Genomic DNA, 21,915 nt, shown 5'->3' with positions numbered 1-21,915 from the left:
TTATTGAAACAAATCCTCTTTATTTTATAGTATACTTTATTTTGCCATGTTCTATAATGAGGTGTTTCTATCAAAACAGCCTATTCTTGACATGACTAGTCTGATTGTGAGAACATTTTAAAAGAACTGAATTTACAGTATGGGTTGTAAATTCACCTTAAAAACCTCAATGTAGCCTAAATGTGCATTGTTAATTCAAACATAGCCCTATAGGGACCCAATAGTCAATTACTCATATATCCTATTATAATGTAGTAAAAGACTTATAGTCATTATAGCCTTCCAATTTAATATTATTTATGCGAAATAATCAGAATTATCAGCATATAGTCTATTTTGCAAGATGACAACGGCACATGCGCCTCTTTGCTGTAGGCAACGCGTTGACGGAGCGAAAAGTTTAAGCATGATCGCAGATGATAATGTACATTTACATTTCACCAGGAGATAAGCTGTGATTCTTTTTAAGACACAACGTTTTTTTTATCGTGTTACATTTTAAGATGTCAGCGCTGTTTAAACTGGTTGGTTGGAAATACACCTTTAGCGTCATCTGGTGCACAATATTGAAATAGACGGTTTCTGTTTCGTTTGTTTTAGCTAACTTGTGGCCACTCAATACATCATTAAATATGTTTACTTTAACATTATAAATGGAGAAAGAGATCAAGCATTTGTAAATGTTACAGTCACCACTGAGCTCATTGTCAATTATAACTTATCCTAGCAGCTATCAAATGAGCTGTTCCCTTTTTTAGGAACACAATACAAGGAACCGGTTACATTGTTTTCTGCACACCCTCTGAACGCATTTGCGTTTCCTGTAACAGAGTCTAGACTGACTCACACAAATAAATGGGTTAAATTATTCCAAGTTCAAAGCTCAAATGTAATATTAAGCTTATTGAAGCATATTATTACAATGATTTTATATTGTTTTATATTATATCGTTTTAATGAGCAACTGGAATTCATTTTAATGAAGATATACGTTTTTAGCAATATACTAGGTACTCTTCATCATATTCGTGGTCAGTTTTTATTTGTTTTGGTTCCTGTCTAGAAAATCTTTCAAGAGCTGTTACAAATGCATCTTGATCTTATACCCAATATTATGCAATGGATATTATAGTATAATATATATAATAAATATTCCACCAATCCAACTAACAAATTGTGACAATAATGTATTTTTTATCTCCAAAACTGCTTTCATTTTTAACCTTAGTGAACACTTTCACATAACCACCCACACACGCTTATTCTCGTTTTGAATATATGTTTTGTTTACAAACTTGTTTGCCACTCACTGTAAATTGTTTAACTCCAGGATTTAATTTAATTGTAATGATAAATAAAGAAACAGAAGCTCTGCAATCCTAACAATAAGTCTAGGTTTTATTCTTATCTTTTTCTATCACCACTGTTACATTATTTGCATGGCAATGTATATCATTTCCAACATTTTAGAAAAGTGAGGTGGAAGTTACTCTGCAATGCAGACACGGATACTTCTGTCTTCTATCAAATTATATCACTATTACTAGCAACGTTTCACTTCTTTCACCCCAATGCTTTTAACCAATCGCCGTTCTTGTTACTGCCGCTGAAACTACAGGGTAACCAATCATCGTCTCTATTCTTTGCGTGGTGGCAGTGGCGGTAATGTTATGGAGTTTTCTCTTCTGCTCATCAGTGGCATATAGGAAACGACAGGCCTACTGAAAACGCTAGATTTGTCGACAATAAATCATCAGCATTCAGTTGGTGGTGGTGGTGAATAATATCCTTTCAGTCCTGCATGAGAACCAAAGAGAGCGTCAAAACATGGTGGTTCTCAAAATTCGAGACCAGGTGAGTGATGTCTTAAACTGCTTGCCGAGCTAGCAATGCTAACACGCTAGTGATCAAACCAGCAATCTCACAAATTTTACAAAGTCTTTTAACTCGAGCGTTATAAAACTGAAAAATGATAAAGTCCCACATTTTTATTGTAGCTGAATATTTACTCGAAACGTAGATTTTATACATGTTATCTCGTGCAGCAGGTATGTAGCTAGGAGCTGCCAAGCTAGATGTGCGCAAGACACGATACGAGTATAACGGATCTTGACGTATGAGGTGTTAAATATATATATATTCTTGGAAAATCGTCTGAAATATGAAGTCATATATCACACTTCTGCTTAATTATAATTTTTCGGGCAACAGTTGGTCTCTCGAGGTTAGCAAATGGTTAACATCTTTGTGTGCTACTGGGTATGAGACCTCTAACGTTAGATATTTTGTTTTATATCGTTTTATTTATGGGTTTTATGATACGTTCGTGTAGAATGATAACTAATATATTATTATTTAAAACAACTTTTATGAGTGCACGACAGGTGGATGATTTCTGGTATTACTGTACCAACCCACACGCATACATTGTAGATAGATGAAATTATGTAATAGTTACTTGCAGTAGTAATATAAACGAAATTATTATTGATCTTGTATGAGAGGTTTCTAGAGCATGGAACACGTTTCAATATAGATTGATCTTACAATTAGACGAGCTTGTCAAATATTTTAAACATTTGACCTTTGTAATGATGACACTTTAGTTAATTACTGACGTCATAAAGTAACCACATTTTTCTCTTCATCGGGACATCTAAATGTTGACAGGTTTTCTCTATGAATATGCTTTTGTAATTCTTATAATTTGCTCTGTCACACTCACATAACATTCTGCTTGGGGGTTTTAGGCATCGTGAACTTGACTTTCTTTGGGGAAACTTCCATTTAAATCCACCTTATAATACATTTTAAAATTTTGTGTCTGTCCTGCTCTTTTATACATGTTTAATTCATAGTTTCTTCATAGTAACTTTTCATTTACATTGCGTTCACATTTATGCTCGTATGTGGAAATGCCTTGCAGTGCGTTCTGGTTGTACATTTTATCAGTCAAGTGTCTGTTGTTGCCTGGGAATCAAACCCATGACCTTGGCATTGATAGGATCTGTGTGCTTAACAGAACCAAAGCTCAGTAGTGTTGAGGTGTATTTGTGTGTTTACACTACTGTGTTGTCTCTGGTGAGGGAGGAGGAGGAGATACAAAAGAGCTCATCTCTGTGGTGATGGCATTATCTAGAGGGGCTTGTTTATATTTAATGGAGACAAAGCACGATCCCACTGCTTAAATAGACATTGACAAGCATTTATGCATATGACAGAGTGCAAGGTGCATGTGTGACAAACACAGCCTTGTCTTAGCTTAGCACCATAGTGTGCCAATGATGGAGTCTTTTTAAACGACGCTTTCTTCAAGCACAAGGGCTTGCTTGTTGTGTTCTCACGACTGTTGTCTGGGTTAATGTGCTGTATTGTGTTGTTTTTATATTAGTGAGTTATAGATTGAATGTGTATAAAACAAAGACATCTTTTTCCATAATGCAATCTCTGATGTACATTTGATTTGTAATTATAATGTTTTCCATGTTCTCAAGGGTAGTGCATGGTATAAACTGGGCTGTTATCATTTTTCCATTGAGCAGCTAGAAACCATTTCACAACACTCAAGAATGTGTGACTGAACACTTCCTGTTACTTTGTCATACTGCACATATTTCCCTTAAGTCATAGCGAGTCTGTACTGCAGCGGGTGTGGAATGCAATGGTATTGTTTGTGATGCTTGTTTTTTATGGAAGTGTAGAGGTCTTATCCGGCAAATGCATGAGTATGAGGAGGAGTTAGGTTTCTGCAAAGAAGATCTTCAAGTGTCACCAGCTCACCACACCAGTATGGACTGTCTCGGTTTTGAAGTGACATTCCTTTGTCACATGTTGTCACTGAATGTCTTTATGGAAATTGGTGAAATATTTACTGTCAATCAGATGGATAATTATCTGGTAAGCTTGAAAAGCAAGCTTATCTACAGAGTGGGTTAAAACATTTGAATTGTCTGCTCCATCTGTTCTCCCCCCGCATTGGTGCACAACATCCTATTTTTTGAATTAAGGATAAACACATTTAAATCCATAATTATGAGTTTCATTAGCTGCAATTTTACTACTCGTTTAATGTGAAGGAAAATTGAATTAAGCATATCATCATGATTTTTGAGTAACATTCAAGTTCAAGTGTAATGGTCATGACATCCCTCATCCAAGTAAGACAGCAGTCAATTGAAAACTGAAGCTTGAATAAAAGAAATTGATTCTGCACTGTGTCCACACTAGGGCTGTGCAAAAATATCGATACATGTAACTATCGCAATTATTATTTTTTTCGATAGTGCTACCTCTACTATCGATAATTTTTTTTAAATCATGTCATATACATACGGCCAAAAGTAAGTGGAAGCGAGCATGGTGAAAAATATGAGAACGCTTGGAGCTCTCAGAGCTGATGTGTGGGTGTGCTCTGGTTTCCAAAATAAGTCACGGAGTAATGAGTTATATAAAATAATGCTGTTTGTAGGCTTCGCAAGTCATGACACAAGTCACTTGGCTACTGCAGTGCATTAGACAAAAAGTTTATTAAGAAAAGTAACAATGACATGTATTGTGCTTTCACGGATGTGACACCAGCACATGTACAGCACGGATGAAGCAGGGGTTTTATACTGCCCATGTTCATTGTTTTAACTGTAATGCACCACAACAGCCAAGTGACTTGCGTGAGCCACCTTATTCCCCTGTGCTACCCACTTAAGGTCCATGCATCGCACATCATGGCCACTCTGCAGAGGTAAGGGATATTTTTACACTTATCCTTACAGAAAACCCCCGGTGGTGCACAGCATGTTGTATTTCTAGCTCTACCTTTTACATTTTCTATTTAAAGAGTACATTCCTCAATATTTTTAAGGGCTTATTTTGGTTTATGGAGTGTCCGACAACAAGTTTATGTACATACATGATGTAAAAATACTATTATTTCGTAATAATAAGCAGTTTTTATTACCTTACTTCTTGACTGACTCTCAAATGATTCGTTCCGCGATTCATCTGTGTAATCTCCGCCTTTCCGCCAGCGTAGTCTGATCCGATTGGTCAGATAGTGTAGTCTGCTGTGATTGGTCAGATGGTCTAGTCTGCTGTGATTGGTCAAACGCGTTCAGCATGTGTCGCAAATGGACCGCCTATCATTACTGCTGTATTACGGTTTGCAGGTGGTTGGATATTAACAGTGTATAGAGAGAGATGGCGTCGATTTTACCTTACCAGTTCGAGCCCGAGTCTGACGAATCATTCTTTAATCCTTATACAGATGCCAGTAAGAAAAAGGACTGTTTTAGACACTTCTCTTGTAACAGTTAGTTATCACGGCATACAGTGTACGGTGTTCGTATCTTCAGATGTTATTATAACTATAGTACACCACGCAGTTCTTGAAATAAAGACTTTGCGAGTTAATATGGTTGAACACTTACATTAGCGCAACGAGTTTATAGCTAACGTTAGGTAAACAAACAGTAACAACCCCAAAAATAACGGTAACGTTAGCTAAACACAGACATGAGATAGGTCCAAATAAAGTTGGTATTGCAACATCTTTTAAGGAAAGACGTTTAATGTATCCTGCAGTAAAGGCGCCAAGATTGATGAAGCAATCTTCGGTCAAATGACGCGCGCAAAGTAAAACGTTCGGTTTATACTCCTTTGGTGTCGTTTGAAAATTAAATAGTAACCATTTTTTCCTCAGAAGTTCTTCCTTTGGTAGTGAAAATAAGACTGACTTAGTTTCACTACATAGAACACAGCTTCTCTTAGACATGATGCACACGTCACGAACGAGCTAGTACAGTGTTTGGGGAGGAGAGAGTTAAGTTTTCGCAGTCAGTAGGCGGGGATTTTTCTAGTGACGTAGGTACATTGTGGTTAAAGATTCGGACAGGTCATGGCTTGTTCGCGTGTTTCAGAGTCGATTACCTTTTTTATAAGCTAATAACTTTGTTATTCGTTCACCTTCGGATTTACAACTTGGCAGATTGCTTACATTCAAACACGGCAAAATTAAACACTTCATGAAATGTATTTTTTATGATCTCGAGGAATGTACTCTTTAAAGTATTGCAATATATCGCACATGTGTATCGCATCGTATCGTATCGTATCGAAATACATAGCAATATATTGTATCGTGACCCATCTATCATGATATGTATCGTATCGGGAGGCACTTGCCAATACACAGCCCTAGTAGACAGGTGTTAATCACTCAAATACGGACCTGCTTTTTAATGACACACAATAAGAGCTTCTGTCAGATATTGATGTAAAAAGATTCATTGTCTCCCTTGTCACTTCTTATTATAATGATCATTGATCACCAAAATAAACTGAATAAAGTCTGAATTTGAATAAAGTCTCAGTTGTTCTCCAATGCTTAAAGCAATGGTAGAGATGCTGCCAGTATTAGACAATGTTATGATAGAATTGCACACACACACAAATAAATTGAGTTTTTCTGGAAAAGTGCAAATAAGAATATTCGGTAACACTTCAGTATAGGGGGCAATTCTCACTGTTTACTAGTTGTTATTAGCTTGGCTGTTTATTAGTACTCATAAAGCACATATTCTGCATGACCATACTCTACATCCCTAATCCTACCCAATACCTTAACCTAACAACTACCTTACTAACTATTAATGAGCAACAAATTAAGAGTTTATTGGGAAAAAAGTCTTAGTTAATGGTTTGTTAATAGCGGGAATTTCCCCCTATTCTGAAGTATGACCGAATATTCCCCATTTCAACGCTATAACTATTTACATGTGCACTAAGATAAGTTGAATGCTGTTAAAATCTCAAATTTAAAACCTGAATGCTTATTTTTTCTTAGAGCTGTAGTCTGTAATGTTTGCTTCTATGTCTTAAAAATAACATTGCTGGTTACATTGTTCTTTTCTTTGATGGTTGATAACCTGTGAAAATCGTTCTTAACAGTTTAACTTTTAAATCGTCAGAATTTTACGTTGTGAATTGGCGTGAGTTAAGAACACTGATCTTTTATGTGCTCGCCAACTAACGTATATGTGACCCTGGATCACAAAACTTAAGTAGCACGGGAACATTTGGTAAAAGCAAAAAATACATTGTATGGGTCAGAATTTTCGATATTTCTTTTATGCCAAAAATCATTAGGATATGAAGTAAAGATCATGTTCCATGAAGATATTTTGTAAATTTCCTACCCTAAATACATAAAAGCTTTGTGAGTAAATGGATTTTTTAAACTGTTGTATCTCCGCCAGATATTGTCCTATCCTAACAAACCATACATCAATAGAAAGCTCAATTATTCAGCTTTCGGATGCTGTAAAAATCTCAATTTCAAAAAATTGACTCATAAGACTAGTTTTGTTGTCCAGGGTCCCGTATTTTTTTGTTTAAAAAGTAATCAAAGCATTGCAGCAATTTTCTTCATAAAATTTTCTTGAGATTCATCATTATAAAAACAACATTTGGAAGAATCATATTAATGCTTCTCTAGTCAATAAATTTGCAGAAGCTGATTTTTATTTAAAATCACTCCGGTAAGGATGCACTTACATAAGCGATTACACATGCGGTCTCATGACAACACTACCTCGAGGTGTTTTTGCTTTGGTTTGCAGTCGGATGTCTTTGGGGGAAGAGATGCAACCATGCTTACCCTCCTCAGTTATACCAAACAACCTCAAATTCTGCTTTTAAGTTCGCCCCTGAAGACTTCAGCCAAGATTCTCATTGTCAGTTTTGTGACTTAATGTTTCTCTGTGTTTCAGCCTCCCCTGCTAAAAGCTATTTTCAATGTTGATCCAGATGAAGTGCGCTCACTCATTTTTAAGAAAGAGGATGTGAATGTCCAAGTAAGATTTCAGCTGAGTTACCTATTGTAAAAACCACCTGTTCATTACCGGCTAAACTTATTTAGGACTCAAGAGCTTGTAACAACACTTGAATTTCTTTCAGGACAATGAGAAGAGGACACCGCTGCATGCAGCTGCCTACTTAGGAGATGCTGAGATTATAGAGCTTCTAATTTTATCAGGTAAATGCGTGTGGAATATTCGTCACGATTATGCTTTTTTTAAAGGGTCTGATGTCTATTCCGTTTGATTTCAGATTCGTTAGATGTGGCTTTGATGTATTGTACTGTTGTTCGTAATGAATTTGTTGATGTTTTGGTTGGCCGTAGGGGCGAGGGTAAATGCTAAAGACAACAAATGGCTGACTCCGCTGCACCGTGCAGTGGCATCCTGCAGCGAGGTACGGCAATCACAGAGACAAAAAACAAGCTGTAGATGTTCTTTTGGACCTACAAACACATTCTGATCCTTTAGAGTGCATATTATACTTTGATAAATTGTGACCTGAATTATATGAGATACAAGCTATAAACTTGCACATTCGTCTAGAGGAAATGAAATGCAAAAGATTTGTGACATCTTATTCTGCAGGAGGCAGTGCAGGTTTTGCTTAAGCACTCTGCTGATGTGAACGCTCGAGATAAGAACTGGCAGACCCCTCTGCATGTGGCCGCCGCTAACAAAGCGGTGCGGTGCGCTGAGGCCTTGGTCCCACTGCTCAGCAACGTTAATGTATCCGATCGGGCTGGACGTACCGCCCTGCACCACGCTGCCTTCAGTGGCCACCTGGAGGTCAGTAAGCGTTTGCACTAGGGATGCCACAATATTCAATATAATATTGAACCGTTCGGTACGACCTCCACGGTTCAATACGTGTAAGTGAATTGCGGTTTTGAGTTAAAAATTTTCTGTGTGCTTATTTACACTCTGAACTGGCTCTGTCCGTGTTTGTCTGTATGCTGAGATAAACGCATCCCCGCGAGTAATATCTAATAGCGAGTGGTGGTCGGGCGGTCAAGCGAGACTGCTTGCAACACGAGAAGCAATGTGCTGTTGAGTATAATGCTGACGAACAGACACGGGCTGGCTTTATTTTATGCCCTTTATACTAAAGTGATAATGTCCAGATTTGGCACATCAAGAATGTATTTTTACACTTCATAAGAAAGCAGCACGTTCGCGTTGCTCTCAGCACATGCAGAAAGAGCCTAGTAGGGGTCTACAGCATCATGCCAAAGTCCGTTTAACGAAAGTCATTCCACTCGGTGGCCTTTCGGACAGTTATTTACGTCATAGCAAGAGCGCCTCCAAGCAGCTATTTAGCATTGCATTTCTTCCAATTTATTGCAATGGCAGTGGTGTACCTTGTTAATATATTATCTTTGGCCTTTCCCATTGAGCGCACGTTTACTTCGATTACAGCGATCGCAAGTTGTGCATTACTTCATTTTAAATACTCTGATGCGCAAAACCTCTTCAAGCCAAAAACTGCTGTCAGCTGCCAGTGTAAATCTTTACATTTATTCAATACACCAGGAATTTGTACGAGTTGGTCTTTGCTTAAAGATAATAAAATAAAAAGTAAAATATAGAGAATTTCAGTAAAAAAAAATAATTCGTATGTTTTTACCGTTCCTGTGACATAAGCATAAAACAATGAAAAAAAACGTTAATGTGCCGAAGCCATCAGAACCGAACCGAACCGAAAACCGTGGGCGAAAAACCGAGGTTCATATTGAACCGTGGGTGAGCTGTATTGTTGCATGCCTAGTTTGCACACATATTTAAAATCTTCAGTTTTTCCACCATATCGTCCTGCCATGAAAACATATTTCAATACTGTTTAATAAACACTCATTGTTGTGTTAAATACACATGTTTTCTTTTGTCAGATGGTGCGATTACTGCTCTCCAGGGGAGCCAATATAAACGCTTTCGATAAGAAGGACAGAAGAGCGATCCACTGGGCGGCGTACATGGGTGAGACGGGATGACTTTCGTTCTCCATTCTCTTCCACGGCAATATGTGCTTTGAAACTCATTAGATCATCACCTCTGTGTTCGTGTGTCTCAGGTCACATGGAGGTGGTGAAACTGCTGGTGTCTCATGGCGCGGAGGTGACGTGTAAGGATAAGAAGGCGTACACACCTCTTCACGCTGCGGCATCCAGCGGCATGATCAGTGTGGTGAAGTATCTCCTGGACCTCGGAGTGGATGTGAGTGTGAACATCCACCAAACTATGAATGTTTAATGCACGCTTTCATTTAAAGTGACTTGTAGTGCATTCTATTTCCTTTTGTTACGTGAAACCCACAATTTTGGCATTGCTAGTGTTATGCTCTACCAGTTGAACTACAGGAACTCGACAAACACCTGTAGGCATGTGTTTGAAGATGATACGATTGTTGAGCAAAGTGGCTTCAATTTAGATGAACAGAAATAAAAGGAAAAGTGTCGCGTTTTTAATTTTGATGCGTTTCAAACATCACACCATCCATTCATATGGAAATACATTTAAAAAGCACTAAGAGAGTAGACTGCTGTGCACATGAAGAACATATAGAAAACGTTTAAATGCATTCACTCTTAAATGAATTCAATCTCAGGTGGTCTCGTGCGTCATTTAATATGTGGGTGTGATTACAGATGAATGAGCCAAACGCATATGGGAACACACCGCTGCACGTGGCGTGCTACAACGGCCAGGATGTGGTGGTCAATGAGCTGATCGAGTGTGGAGCAAATGTGAACCAGGTCAACGAAAAGGGTTTCGCCCCACTGCACTTCACTGCTGCATCGCGTCACGGGGCGCTCTGCCTTGAGCTGCTCGTTGGCAACGGCGCCGACGTTAATATCAGGGTAGGCGTTTCCATATGCTGGGAATACTATATAACACGGCAAAGGCAGCTGGTTAAAAAAAAAAGTCTTGCGTAGGTCGACATGTTGTTCCAGCCCTAGTTGATCTGCTATGCTCCATTGTATTTTCTTCACACAGAGTAAGGACGGTAAGACCCCTCTGCACATGACCGCAATCCACGGAAGGTTCTCGAGATCTCAGGCGATTATTCAGAACGGTGAGTCTTCATCTTGGCTGTTTTCTGTAAGTGAAGCGCACGGTCACGGTATCTAACACTGTCATGTGTTTTTCTGTGTGTGTAGGTGCTGAGATAGACTGTAAAGATAAGAACGGGAACACTCCTCTGCACATCGCCGCTCGATACGGACACGAGCTTCTCATCAACACACTGATCACCAATGGAGCTGGTACAGCCAAGTAAGAATGAGCCTGTTAATTATTGAACGTAACTGTTTTTCTCCTAATATTAAAGTTTATTTGTGTATCAAATATGCATTTAATAAGTTGGACATGTATTATTCTATTTATTTGAAGAATCAGATGATGTTTTAATTGGTTCCTCATCCGACCTCTGCGTGATTGTAACTCAAGCTGTTATTGTTCCTGCAGTAGAGGAGTCCATGGCATGTTTCCACTGCATTTGGCTGCGCTCAGCGGCTTCTCGGACTGCTGCCGTAAGCTGTTGTCATCCGGTAAGCGACGTCGCCGCTAAATTAGGCAGGCGGTGTGCGTTCTGTGCATGGATTGACTTTTCTGCCGTATTGCTTACAAGGATGTACTGGAGCAAGTCTTTTTCTTGCAGGCTTTGATATAGACACCCCTGATGACTTTGGAAGGACCTGTTTACATGCTGCCGCTGCCGGCGGGTAGGGATCTGAACCCACCACCTAGTGTTTTTAAAAAATTCTCTTCGAAAGTGCATTAAAGTTTTTTAACGCGTGTTTGTCGCTGCAGGAACCTTGAGTGTCTGAATCTTCTGCTCAACACGGGGGCAGATTTCAACAGGAAGGACAGCTTTGGAAGGTGCGTTTATCTCTACTCTCCTATTAGTACCTGTTTAACTTCTGTCTATCACAGGGCTTGTGGTGGTTGTTTAATTTCCTGTAAGCAAGTGTATTTTGCCTGATAGTGAGACCTGAGCATACAATCTCTTCTCCAGGACACCTTTGCACTATGCAGCTGCAAACTGCAACTATCAGTGCCTGTTTGCTTTGGTGGGTTCAGGAGCCAACGTCAATGAGCTCGACGAAAGGGGCTGTAGCCCACTTCACTACGCCGCTGCTTCTGACGCCGATGGAAAGTGAGTGATAGCGTCACATGTGACTTTTTGATGAGTGATGCTGTAAGAAGTGTGTATTTACCGTTCCCTCATTCCCTATCTAGGTGCCTGGAGTATTTGCTGAGGAATGACGCTAACCCAGGGATCCGAGACAATCAGGGCTTCAATGCAGTGCATTACGCCTCTGCGTACGGACACCGCCTGTGTCTGGAGCTGGTGAGGGAACACTTAAAATCGATACTGGAAAGGATTTCTGCTTTTAACTTTTCAACTCACTATTTTTTGTCTTCATTAGATTGCGAGTGAGACTCCTTTAGATGTGGTAAGTATTGTGACGGTCTACATTAAAAGTCACTGCCCTCTGCGATCTGACCTAATTAGGTCTTTTGTGTCTTGTTATGAAGTTAATGGAAACCTCAGGGACAGACATCTTAAATGACTCTGACGTACGTGCTCCGGTCAGCCCACTCCACCTGGCTGTGAGTACAATCTCTGTCTGTTTGTTCAACAAATATTGGAAATCAACAGGCGTATAGAATTGGAGACTATAGTAAACTTGCTGTGTTATCAGAAAACATGATTCTGATAGCAATAATGCTTGTCCTTTGGAGCAATGCGACTTTTCCGGGAAAGCTATGTTCCATGTGCTTATGATCTCTCCGCTGCCTTGATCGTCATTATCGCAAGATAAACACAGGCAGGTTGACCAGGACATATTTCTGTAAATAAAGAATGGCCTTTTATTATAATGTGGCTTTATTTTACTTTGGGAAATTGGTTGAACTTGGGTTGAATCTAGGGCCGTGGCAAGGTTGTTATAGTTTATATTAAAACTAGTTTAATGTTTCTGTTAGTTGGAGTCAAATAAAATGTCGGCCTAAACATTATTTGACAAACGTATATTTATTGAAAATTAGAAAAAGAAATGTTTTAACTGAAAATAAATAACTAAAGCTGAAATATAGAAACAAAACATTTAAAGCAATATAAAAAAGTAATGAATAAAATGATAAAAGCATATATTAAAACTGCATAAAGTTAAACTAAATTTAACCTGAACACTAAAATGTTAAGTAAAAAATTAAAAAAGATTAAATATTTGTCAAAATTAAAAATATGAATAAAACTGAAAACAAAACTATACTAATTATACTGTGGTTCCCTCTAATAAAAATGATAATAAAAAAAGAAATGTTATTTTGCTTGGGTTTCTCTCTTAAACGTCACATTTGTCTTTAGGCATACCATGGGCATCACCAGGCGCTGGAAGTGCTAGTTCAATCTCTGTTGGACCTGGATGTGCGAACCGCACATGGACACACACCGCTGGACCTGGCTGCCTTCAAAGGCCATGTGGAATGTGTAGATGTTCTCATTAACCAGGGGGCTTCCATCCTGGTGAAGGACTACACGCTCAAACGGACCCCCATACATGCTGCCGGTACGTGTTCAAGCACTAATCTTTTCGCATGGTAAATCTCAGCCTTAGGATGTGTTCAAGAGCCATGTGTTTGTATATTCTTTTACCTTGTAGCTACAAACGGTCATTCGGAATGTCTGCGTTTGTTGATCGGGAATGCCGACCTGCAGAGTGCAGTGGATATCCAGGATGGAATTGGCCAGTATGTATAAGACCTGCATGTGATGCCATATGATGCATATTTTATTTTATCACAAATAAAACTTTACCTGTGATTCATATGGGTTTTTTAGGACTCCTCTGATGCTTTCTGTGCTGGGCGGACACACAGACTGTGTTTACTCTCTTATAAATAAGGGAGCTAATGTAGATGCCAAAGACAAGTGGGGTCGCACTGCTCTGCACAGAGGGGTAAATCATGCACTTGAAAACATTATTTTAAGTCTTATGACACTGCTGTACTAGTATCTGTGGTTGAATTTACTTGGATGATGAGCGTGTTTGTTGTTTGGTTCAGGCGGTGACAGGTCATGAGGAGTGCGTGGAGGCTCTGCTGCAGCACAGTGCCAGTTTCATGGTACGGGACTGTAGGGGGCGCTCTCCAGTGCACCTCGCGTCCGCCTGCGGCCACGTTGGAGTTCTGGGGGGACTTCTGCATGCTGCCCAGTCAGTAGAGAGCATTCCTGTCATCACTGACCACCAGGGCTACACACCCCTTCACTGGGCCTGTTACAACGGTGAATAAATACTCTGTCACAGGTTGATAGAGTAGAACTTGTTTCAACTGCAGTCCGTTTACATCAAGTCTGATGCCAGGAAGTGAAAATTGCACAAGACGCCCCTAATTTTTGGTTTGCACGCCTGAATGAAAGTAAAATATTCATTCTTGTTTTTCATCTGCGGCTGTATGGATTCACAATGCACAAATTTGCTATAATGCAAAAACAAGTTGTCTAATATTCTCTTGTTGACTTGGTGTGAGGATGTTAATTCAGTTTTTTTGTGTTGTTTCAATGGTGACATTTTATTTATTTATATGTCGAATTTCAGCCAGATCAAACCTAAAATATCACCATCAAATTTTCACTTGTGGATTGTTTGATCACAAGTCTGGAAGCTTGTTAGCTAAACTGCAGTTTCCGCTCTCATTCTTGACAGGTCATGACACTTGTGTTGAAGTGCTGCTGGAGCAGGAGTTATTCCATAAGACGGAAGGGAACACATTTAGCCCCCTTCACTGTGCCGTGTAAGTGGATTTCTTTGTGTGGGACTGTGTTTTTAATAAGTGTGGGAGTATTAAAGCTTTTTCCTTATGACCTTCAGTATAAATGACAATGAAGGAGCAGCTGAGATGTTGATAGACACGCTTGGTCCGGCCATCGTCAATTCAACTGACTCTAAAAACAGGTAACACGCTACCTTTGTTCTTTCTCATAATGTTTAGGATATTATATATGTATTATGTAAAGTATTTTTATTAAGCCTCAAAGTGCAAAAACAGCTTAATTTATATAATGCTCGAGTTCCTATTAAAAGATGTAGAACGGTCGGTAATACATTATAACTGCTGTGTTTCTCATTTCCGAATTTCTGTCTGTCAGGACTCCTCTTCACGCTGCAGCGTTCACCGATCACGTGGAGTGTCTGCAGCTCCTGCTGGGTAACAACGCACAGGTGAACTGCGTGGATGCCGTAGGCAAAACTCCCCTCATGATGGCTGCTGAGAACGGCCAGACTAACGCAGTCGGTGAGAGTCTGAAGCTCAGAACGAATGTGTTTTTGCATGTAGTTGAATTCATCTGTGAAGTTTGTGGTTGTGTGTGTTTGTCAGAGGTGTTGGTGAGCAGTGCAAAAGCAGACCTCACACTGCAGGACGCCAACAAAAACACTGCTCTCCATCTGGCCTGCAGTAAGGTGAGAAACACACTCTCATTTCTCATGTATGGTTCTTTCTTCATAGAAAGACTGTTCTGCTGCATTGGTTTGGTTGTCTTTCATTTGTCGTGTCTGTGGAATCCCTAGTGAAGTTGATACAGACATGACTGACTGTAATCTGGTGCACACTGATTGTTTACTTAGTGTTGATCCATGTTTTGTAATGGTGGTATGGCAATGACTGCTGTCTGTCATTAGAAATGCTTTGTGTTTTGTTTGCTCTCTTTAGGGCCATGAAACCAGTGCCTTGTTGATCTTGGAGAAGATCACTGACAGAAACCTCATCAACTCCACCAATGCAGCTTTACAAACGTATGTGCAGCACACAAGACTTCAGCAGAAAAAATTAATTAAATAATTGAAATTATTTTCAGTTTTTTTTCATATCGTCGCTGTCAGGCGGAAACCTCCTATGTCCAAATTTGGTCAATTTCATATTTTTTCACAAATCGATGCTATTGGTCAGTCCCCATGTGGGTCTGTTATTTTTAAAAATTATTAACCAATCTAAAATGTTGAAAATAGCTTGAGAGCAAATCTCTTAACTCCATTGGACACTTCAACTGTCTGAGAAGTCTCGTAACTCCACCTCTTCTTCACTCCGCGGGAGCTTCTCGGCATTACGTCTCCTGATTGAAAGTTTTTTAGACAATAACGAGTGAAAATAGTTAGGTTAGATACATTTGAGTAGGTCTGTTTTGTTAAAAATCGATAGCTGTAATGCTTCGGTGCAGAAGGAAGTCCGTGAACCACGAAAGTAAATTTGCGAGCGGATTCGGCTAATTTCCGTTTATTAGACAGCCTAGTCAGCTAATCGTTTTTTGTATTACATCACTTATAGTTCTTAAACCTTTAAAATAGAGTTTAGGAAGATGTATGTAACCACAATCATTAGCTTTCATTAGCTCTTAAAGCCTCGTCTCTTGTCAAAAGGCTCAACGCGACCGCAGACTTTGATGAACACTGCTGGCAGCAGCGACGTCTGTGTCCGTACCATTCTTATCAATGACAGCGTAATCTCGTATCTCCCTGCTCCCAAGTTATAAACCTTGTATCTCCGATTAAACATGGTTTTAGGGAAATGTTGTGTTAATGTTGGTACACAACAGTATATGATGGCAATATAAGGTATAATACAAACTTTAACGATACAATGTTTAATAACTCAAAAAATATGCAGTTTTTTTAACTTCCTGAAAAATTATGGTTTTGGAGATACGAGGATTCCGCCCGACAGCGACGATATACTACTACTATTTATAGGTATGTGTTTGGGTAAAATGGTATTTTTTTCATTCTGTGAACTGCTATCAATAATTCCCCTTAAATGTCATATAAAAATATAGTTTCTATTTGCATTTATATGCAGAAAATGAAAACTGGAAACTGAACTGATGAAACTGGTCAAAATAACAGAAAAGATGCTCTGTATTTTTTTCAGACCTAAAATACTGCAAATGAAGTATTTGTTTATATTCACTTTTAAATAATTCAACAGTAACATTTGTAAGTATTTAGGAAAGTTAAAAAAGTCATTTTTATGTGGTAACCTGGATTTTTATCACAGTTTTCATGTGTCTTGTCATGCTGTCAGTCTTTCACATTGCTGTTGGATGACTTTGTCACTCCTGAGGTTTGATTTTGTTGAAATTCAACAGACACTGGACTGGAATGACCACAATACATCTAGAAATGCTGATTAAATGAAAATTTGGAATAGTCTCTTCATTTTTCTGCGGCTGTATAGATATATGAAAATGTATTGTAAAAAATATTAAGTGTGGTGTCAAAGAAATGTACATTTATGCTGGATATTCTCTTCTAGGCCTCTGCATGTGGCCGCTAGGAATGGCTTGACTGTGGTCGTCCAAGAACTACTAGCGAAGGGGGCTAGTGTGCTGGCCGTGGATGAAAACGGTAAATGTTGATGCCTTATAATTGCAAACGTATGAAAATCAGGATTGTAGTTAAAATGCACATTACTTCTACGGATACACAATATGTTGGTATATTATTAGCAGTTTTCTTTACCAAGCTTGATGTAAACATTATACAAGTTATCTTGTGTTTTTATGAGTAAACTCTGATCATTTGGCAGTTTTTGCATTCTTACAAAAAGTCTCATCTCATGTCTCTGAAAGGCTACACTCCCGCCCTGGCTTGTGCTCCTAACAAAGACGTGGCAGATTGCCTGGCACTAATCCTGGCCACCATGATGCCAGTGTCCCCTGGAGGAGGTGCGGTGCCCAGCCTCACGTTCAGCGCCATCAATCACTTCACCAGCCCCACTAAAAGCGTCACGTTCGACAGCCTGCCCATGCTCCGCTCCGAACACAGCTCCTACTGCAGCTTCAACAGCATTGGCCGCCACGACGGCTTCTACAAGGACGACGAGCTAAATGACTCTGACTCCGAGACCTACTGAGGCGGAGGAGAGGCGCACATCTTGTCTTAATTACCCGGCGGCCGGCCACTCCGCAGAGCCTTAAGAGTCTCTACCTGCAACACACACGCACAAACGTATACACGAGGTGTCGTAGGCCGGCCCTCCCAGCCCACTTATTCATCAGCTCAACCTCTGCCAGCACATCTCGTCCTTTAGCAGATACCTCCGAGTACTCTGCTTCACCAACACAAAGGTAATGGATCGGTGGGCGGTCCCCCGTTATGGCAATAACAAGACAAGAATCAGCAGCCTGGGACCAATATTTGCACAGGCAGTTCGAGACTGTCGTGATTTGGGATTCAGCTCGTTTCAACTCCTTTATGATTTTTAGGAATTGAAACTGTCCTTTACTAAGACTGGGATAATTGTGAGGCTTTCAGCGGTTTAAAGTCAGTGTGCACTTCCGAGTCGATCATTTACACCTTTGGGCAAAGAAATGATTTATTTTTTAAAATGCGATTTTAATACCAGTGAATTTCTCTGTCCCTTTGGGGAAACGAAATTACAAAGTTATTAGTTTGAAAACTGCAAGGACATAAGCATTGTAATGCTTTTGGTCACAAGCATGAGTGAAGTTAAAAGCTATTTGTCTCCATCTTCAGTTTTAGGATAAATTATTCTTTTTATCTATGGTATTTATTTTTACTTTTCATGATTTCTTCATCATCACCATCATCATCTTGTGCCTTCATAAATTACTGTATGGAAGGATGGGGCAGCTTGGAAGAACAAATCTACGAAGAAGTTACACTACGTCTGTGAAAAGCACTGAAAATGAGGCAAACGGCTCCCAGCATGCTTTGCTCCAAGATGAGGAACACTGTGTAAACCAATGGTAGAACAGCATTTGATCTCTTTGTATGTTGATATATGAATATAAATATATATTATATTTTTTCTGGCTCTTATTAACATTACGTTTTTTGGGCAGGTATGCTCGTTTTGATTTAGAAAACGAAACCACTCAATCCTTCTGTGATGGCCTGTCAGAAAACCCGTGTCTCTTTTCAAACTTTGATTTTGGAATGATTGAAACTGGAAATCTGTTTAGTACAGCTACCCGGCTGAGTGGGGGGTCAGCAGGCATCCGCGTTTGCCTTTGTCCATTTATGTGGCAAATGGAGTGACTGGTGCAGCGGGTGGTCACTGCTTGCCCCAGACTCGGAACAAGAGATTCCTGTATATTTTATGGTTGATTAAATAAATAAATGAGTTGAGTAATTTGAATCATTTTTGTCTGTTCATCTTCCAAACTTGCCAGTGCATTATACAAACCTAATTTATTTTGTCTCACTAGACCAGCATCACGTTCATGTTTATTTTAAATTATATAAAGTGTTTAAATGTGTTTTGACCATAGATATACACTGCTGTGTAGAAGCTAATAAAATAATGGTTTTATAAAAGCCAATAAAATAGTTTTAAGCCAGTTATTTACATCTTTTGCTGTAGTGCGTCAGTAGTAAGTATTTGTTTACATTTTTAAACATTCCTTTTGCCATTATTTGTAATAATCCAGTGAGATTTCTGTATGCACAAGAAGTATGACAACAGCTGGTGCGCCACACAGAGATCTAGTTTCAAAATCAAGTCTATTATTCCATGAAGAAATATGAAAAACTGAGACAAACAAAATCCAGAAGAACTGTGGCAATGTCTCCAAGACGCCAGAGGAAACATTTTCAAATCTGTTCATGAAAGCACATCCTGCCTTGTTTTTTTCCCCGCCTGATTGACATGGTTCAGGGGAGTTTAGAGAGTTTATCTCAATTTGTAGACTTCAATTATACTGTCTTTAATGGAAAACTGAAAAAATACTGCAATTTGTGGTACGTAGGAAGACATTTCTGAATTCAGTATTTGTGAAGCAAGTCTGCGTAACGAAAATCAAAACATTTATTTTACGGTAGTTTTCTCACAATAACCACACACTCATTAGATAACAAATGTATATCAAGTTTCTGAGATTTATACCTGTGATACACTTATCTTTAAATGATCAAAATGAATGAATGAACCCCCAACCATACCCTAAACCTAAATGATGCTTTAAATGTACAAGTTAACAAATCATACATGATGGTAAAAGTGTTTTCATAAAAATTTCATTAAAAGTGTTTGTCATAAAGTGACATTCTGTGCAGAATTCAGCGAGAAGTGTTATTAATTGATAATGAATAAAAGCAGTTTGTGTAGTTGCGCCACAGCATTGACTTAACTTGACATCAACAGTTTATTGAGAAGAACACTAAAATGTTTGTATGAAAAGTTTTTTTCCTCCTGGATTTTAAATGACAATTTAAAACATTTCTTATTTTAGTGGCACTTGTGATAATATCAGTTTTTTTCTTCGTGTTAAAAAGATTAATAAAGTGAAGAAATTATTCTTTTTTTTTTTTTTCTTAACTTACTTTTATGCTATCCGGGAGTTCTCAAATGGCAGAAAGTGTAAGTAATTATAAGAACTCAAAGTTCTGAGTCAGTACTGACCAAAATTGTCCATTATTATTCTCAGTGGCATATAAAATTTACAAAATCCTTCAAAACTGAAAATCTCCCACTCTGAGCCTTCACACCTCTGGTTGTTATAGTAAAAAATCTTTGGTTGTCAACATTCCCCCTGCACCATATTCATAAAAAATATTTTCTTTAATTTCACCTCCTGTGTTTCTTGAACACATCCGGCAGTTTTTAACACCATGCCCATGTAAAGGTTAAAACCATGAATACCACCGTCATTATAAGAGGCTATTCTGAGCTGTACGTCTCTAAGGGAGTCATAATGACGCTATAAGGTAGGTTAATTATATCAATTATGGCACTCTGTGATTCTTTGAACAAAAAGGAAATGCCAATTTGCCAGAAGGTGAAAATTGTTCACATGTGGTATACGTTGTACACGCCACGGTGTATAAAAGCAAGTGAAGGAAGCTTTTTGGAAACAGAGGCAACCCAGCATCAAACTGATCCCGTGGGAACAGGCACTGCAACCATGTAAGTTTTTTGGTCAGGTTAAGACGTTTTGGTTGTCTGAGGCAGGTTATGGTTTGAAAAGCCCAATGCTGTGGTTGTAATGTCTGTGTGTTGTGCGTCCAGGTTGACGCTGTTGGCTCTGATGACACTGTTGATGGTCCCTGTTGAGTCGAACGTTTCTAACACAGATGAGTGGAAATCTCTGAGCAACCCCCAGAGCCGGACCCTGGTGAGTCAAACATCTCTGTTGATTCATTTACGGTATCTATTGGCATCCCTTCATCTCTCTCTTCGTGCAGTGATTAACTTCTGCTCATTTTGAAAGTAAGCATTTAGAGTGAGCTTTTAGAATATCTTTGCATCTGCTAGTGGCTATCTGACTGGACATGAATTTGTATTTTAGTTCATGTCTCAGTTTTACCAGTTTAGGTTTGTCAGTCAAATCAATGTGCTGGCTTGTGTTGGGCTTACACTTGCATTGAGAATTATGCATGATTTCTTCAGAGATTTTGATAACTAAAATTATCCAACCAGAATTTGCACCTATCTGTATGTGTGTGTATTATTATCAGTCAGGTGTTTTGCAAATCGTATTATTCAGTAATCTGTGCTACACTTTAGGTCCATGTTCTGTTGAATCTGTGATCTTCAGTTTTTTCAGATTCTGCAGTCGTATCTCGAAGGCAGAGAGAGTGAAGCTCAAGCAATGGGCAGGAAAGCCAATGTGAAGGAAAACAGAAACGGCAATATGGCAAACACTGACAAATACAACCTCTTTCTGCACAATGACATCTATGATGTTTAGATGAAGAGTTCCTTTTTTAGGTAATCAATGTCCTAGGTCTACAACAAAATAAATTATGTTTTATTGTTTAAGAAATGTTAGTCATTATGTCATTTTGTTGTTTTAATTACACGCAGTCATTATGTAATGACCTCTAACATAAAAACTCTTGCTTGACAATTTTCTGCCTGTTTTCCTTTTCTCTGTTTTCTTATATAGTGGAGAATAGAAGGTTTAATTAACTAATTAACTATAGGCTATTCAATATTGTAAATTGCTTGTAAAATAAGAAAAACCAGCAAAGCTAGGATAGCAAGCAAATATTGCACATGAGGTGAAGTGGTATTAACATGATAAATTACTCTTTGAATA

The 21,915-nt window shown here is 38.8% G+C and overlaps 2 protein-coding genes across 3 annotated transcripts; both read left to right on the top strand.

The window, feature by feature from the left end:
* The first annotated feature begins 1,645 nt into the window (after positions 1-1,645).
* On the top strand, positions 1,646-19,013 carry ankrd28b (ankyrin repeat domain 28b). Of its 2 annotated transcripts, XR_008963369.1 has the most exons (29): positions 1,646-1,854; positions 7,764-7,847; positions 7,951-8,029; positions 8,177-8,247; positions 8,439-8,639; positions 9,740-9,827; positions 9,922-10,064; positions 10,496-10,708; positions 10,845-10,923; positions 11,009-11,123; positions 11,316-11,398; positions 11,509-11,572; positions 11,661-11,729; positions 11,866-12,006; positions 12,090-12,201; positions 12,281-12,307; positions 12,390-12,464; positions 13,225-13,426; positions 13,520-13,607; positions 13,699-13,816; positions 13,923-14,142; positions 14,564-14,651; positions 14,729-14,812; positions 15,007-15,152; positions 15,237-15,319; positions 15,570-15,652; positions 17,166-17,257; positions 17,482-18,621; positions 18,718-19,013. XR_008963369.1 is itself a non-coding variant. In XM_057340049.1 (28 exons), the coding sequence occupies exons 1-28, from the start codon at positions 1,828-1,830 to the stop codon at positions 17,763-17,765; spliced, it is 3,159 nt and encodes a 1,052-aa protein (XP_057196032.1). In that variant the 5' UTR covers positions 1,646-1,827; the 3' UTR covers positions 17,766-19,013. The 2 variants fall into 2 exon arrangements, 1 of the variants encoding a protein (XP_057196032.1); XM_057340049.1 differs by having other exon boundaries at positions 17,482-19,013.
* A 1,727-nt stretch (positions 19,014-20,740) lies between these two features.
* LOC130557441 (uncharacterized protein C2orf66) lies at positions 20,741-21,673 on the top strand. Its single transcript, XM_057339164.1, has 3 exons — positions 20,741-20,780; positions 20,883-20,988; positions 21,412-21,673. Coding segments are annotated over exons 1-3 (261 nt in total). The 5' UTR covers positions 20,741-20,778; the 3' UTR covers positions 21,565-21,673.
* Positions 21,674-21,915: the final 242 nt, after the last annotated feature.

Source organism: Triplophysa rosa, linkage group LG8 (assembly GCF_024868665.1).
Source record: "Triplophysa rosa linkage group LG8, Trosa_1v2, whole genome shotgun sequence".
Lineage (NCBI taxonomy): Eukaryota > Metazoa > Chordata > Actinopteri > Cypriniformes > Nemacheilidae > Triplophysa > Triplophysa rosa.
Note: the sequence above shows the minus strand (reverse complement) of the source record. Positions and strands in the feature narration are given on the sequence as shown.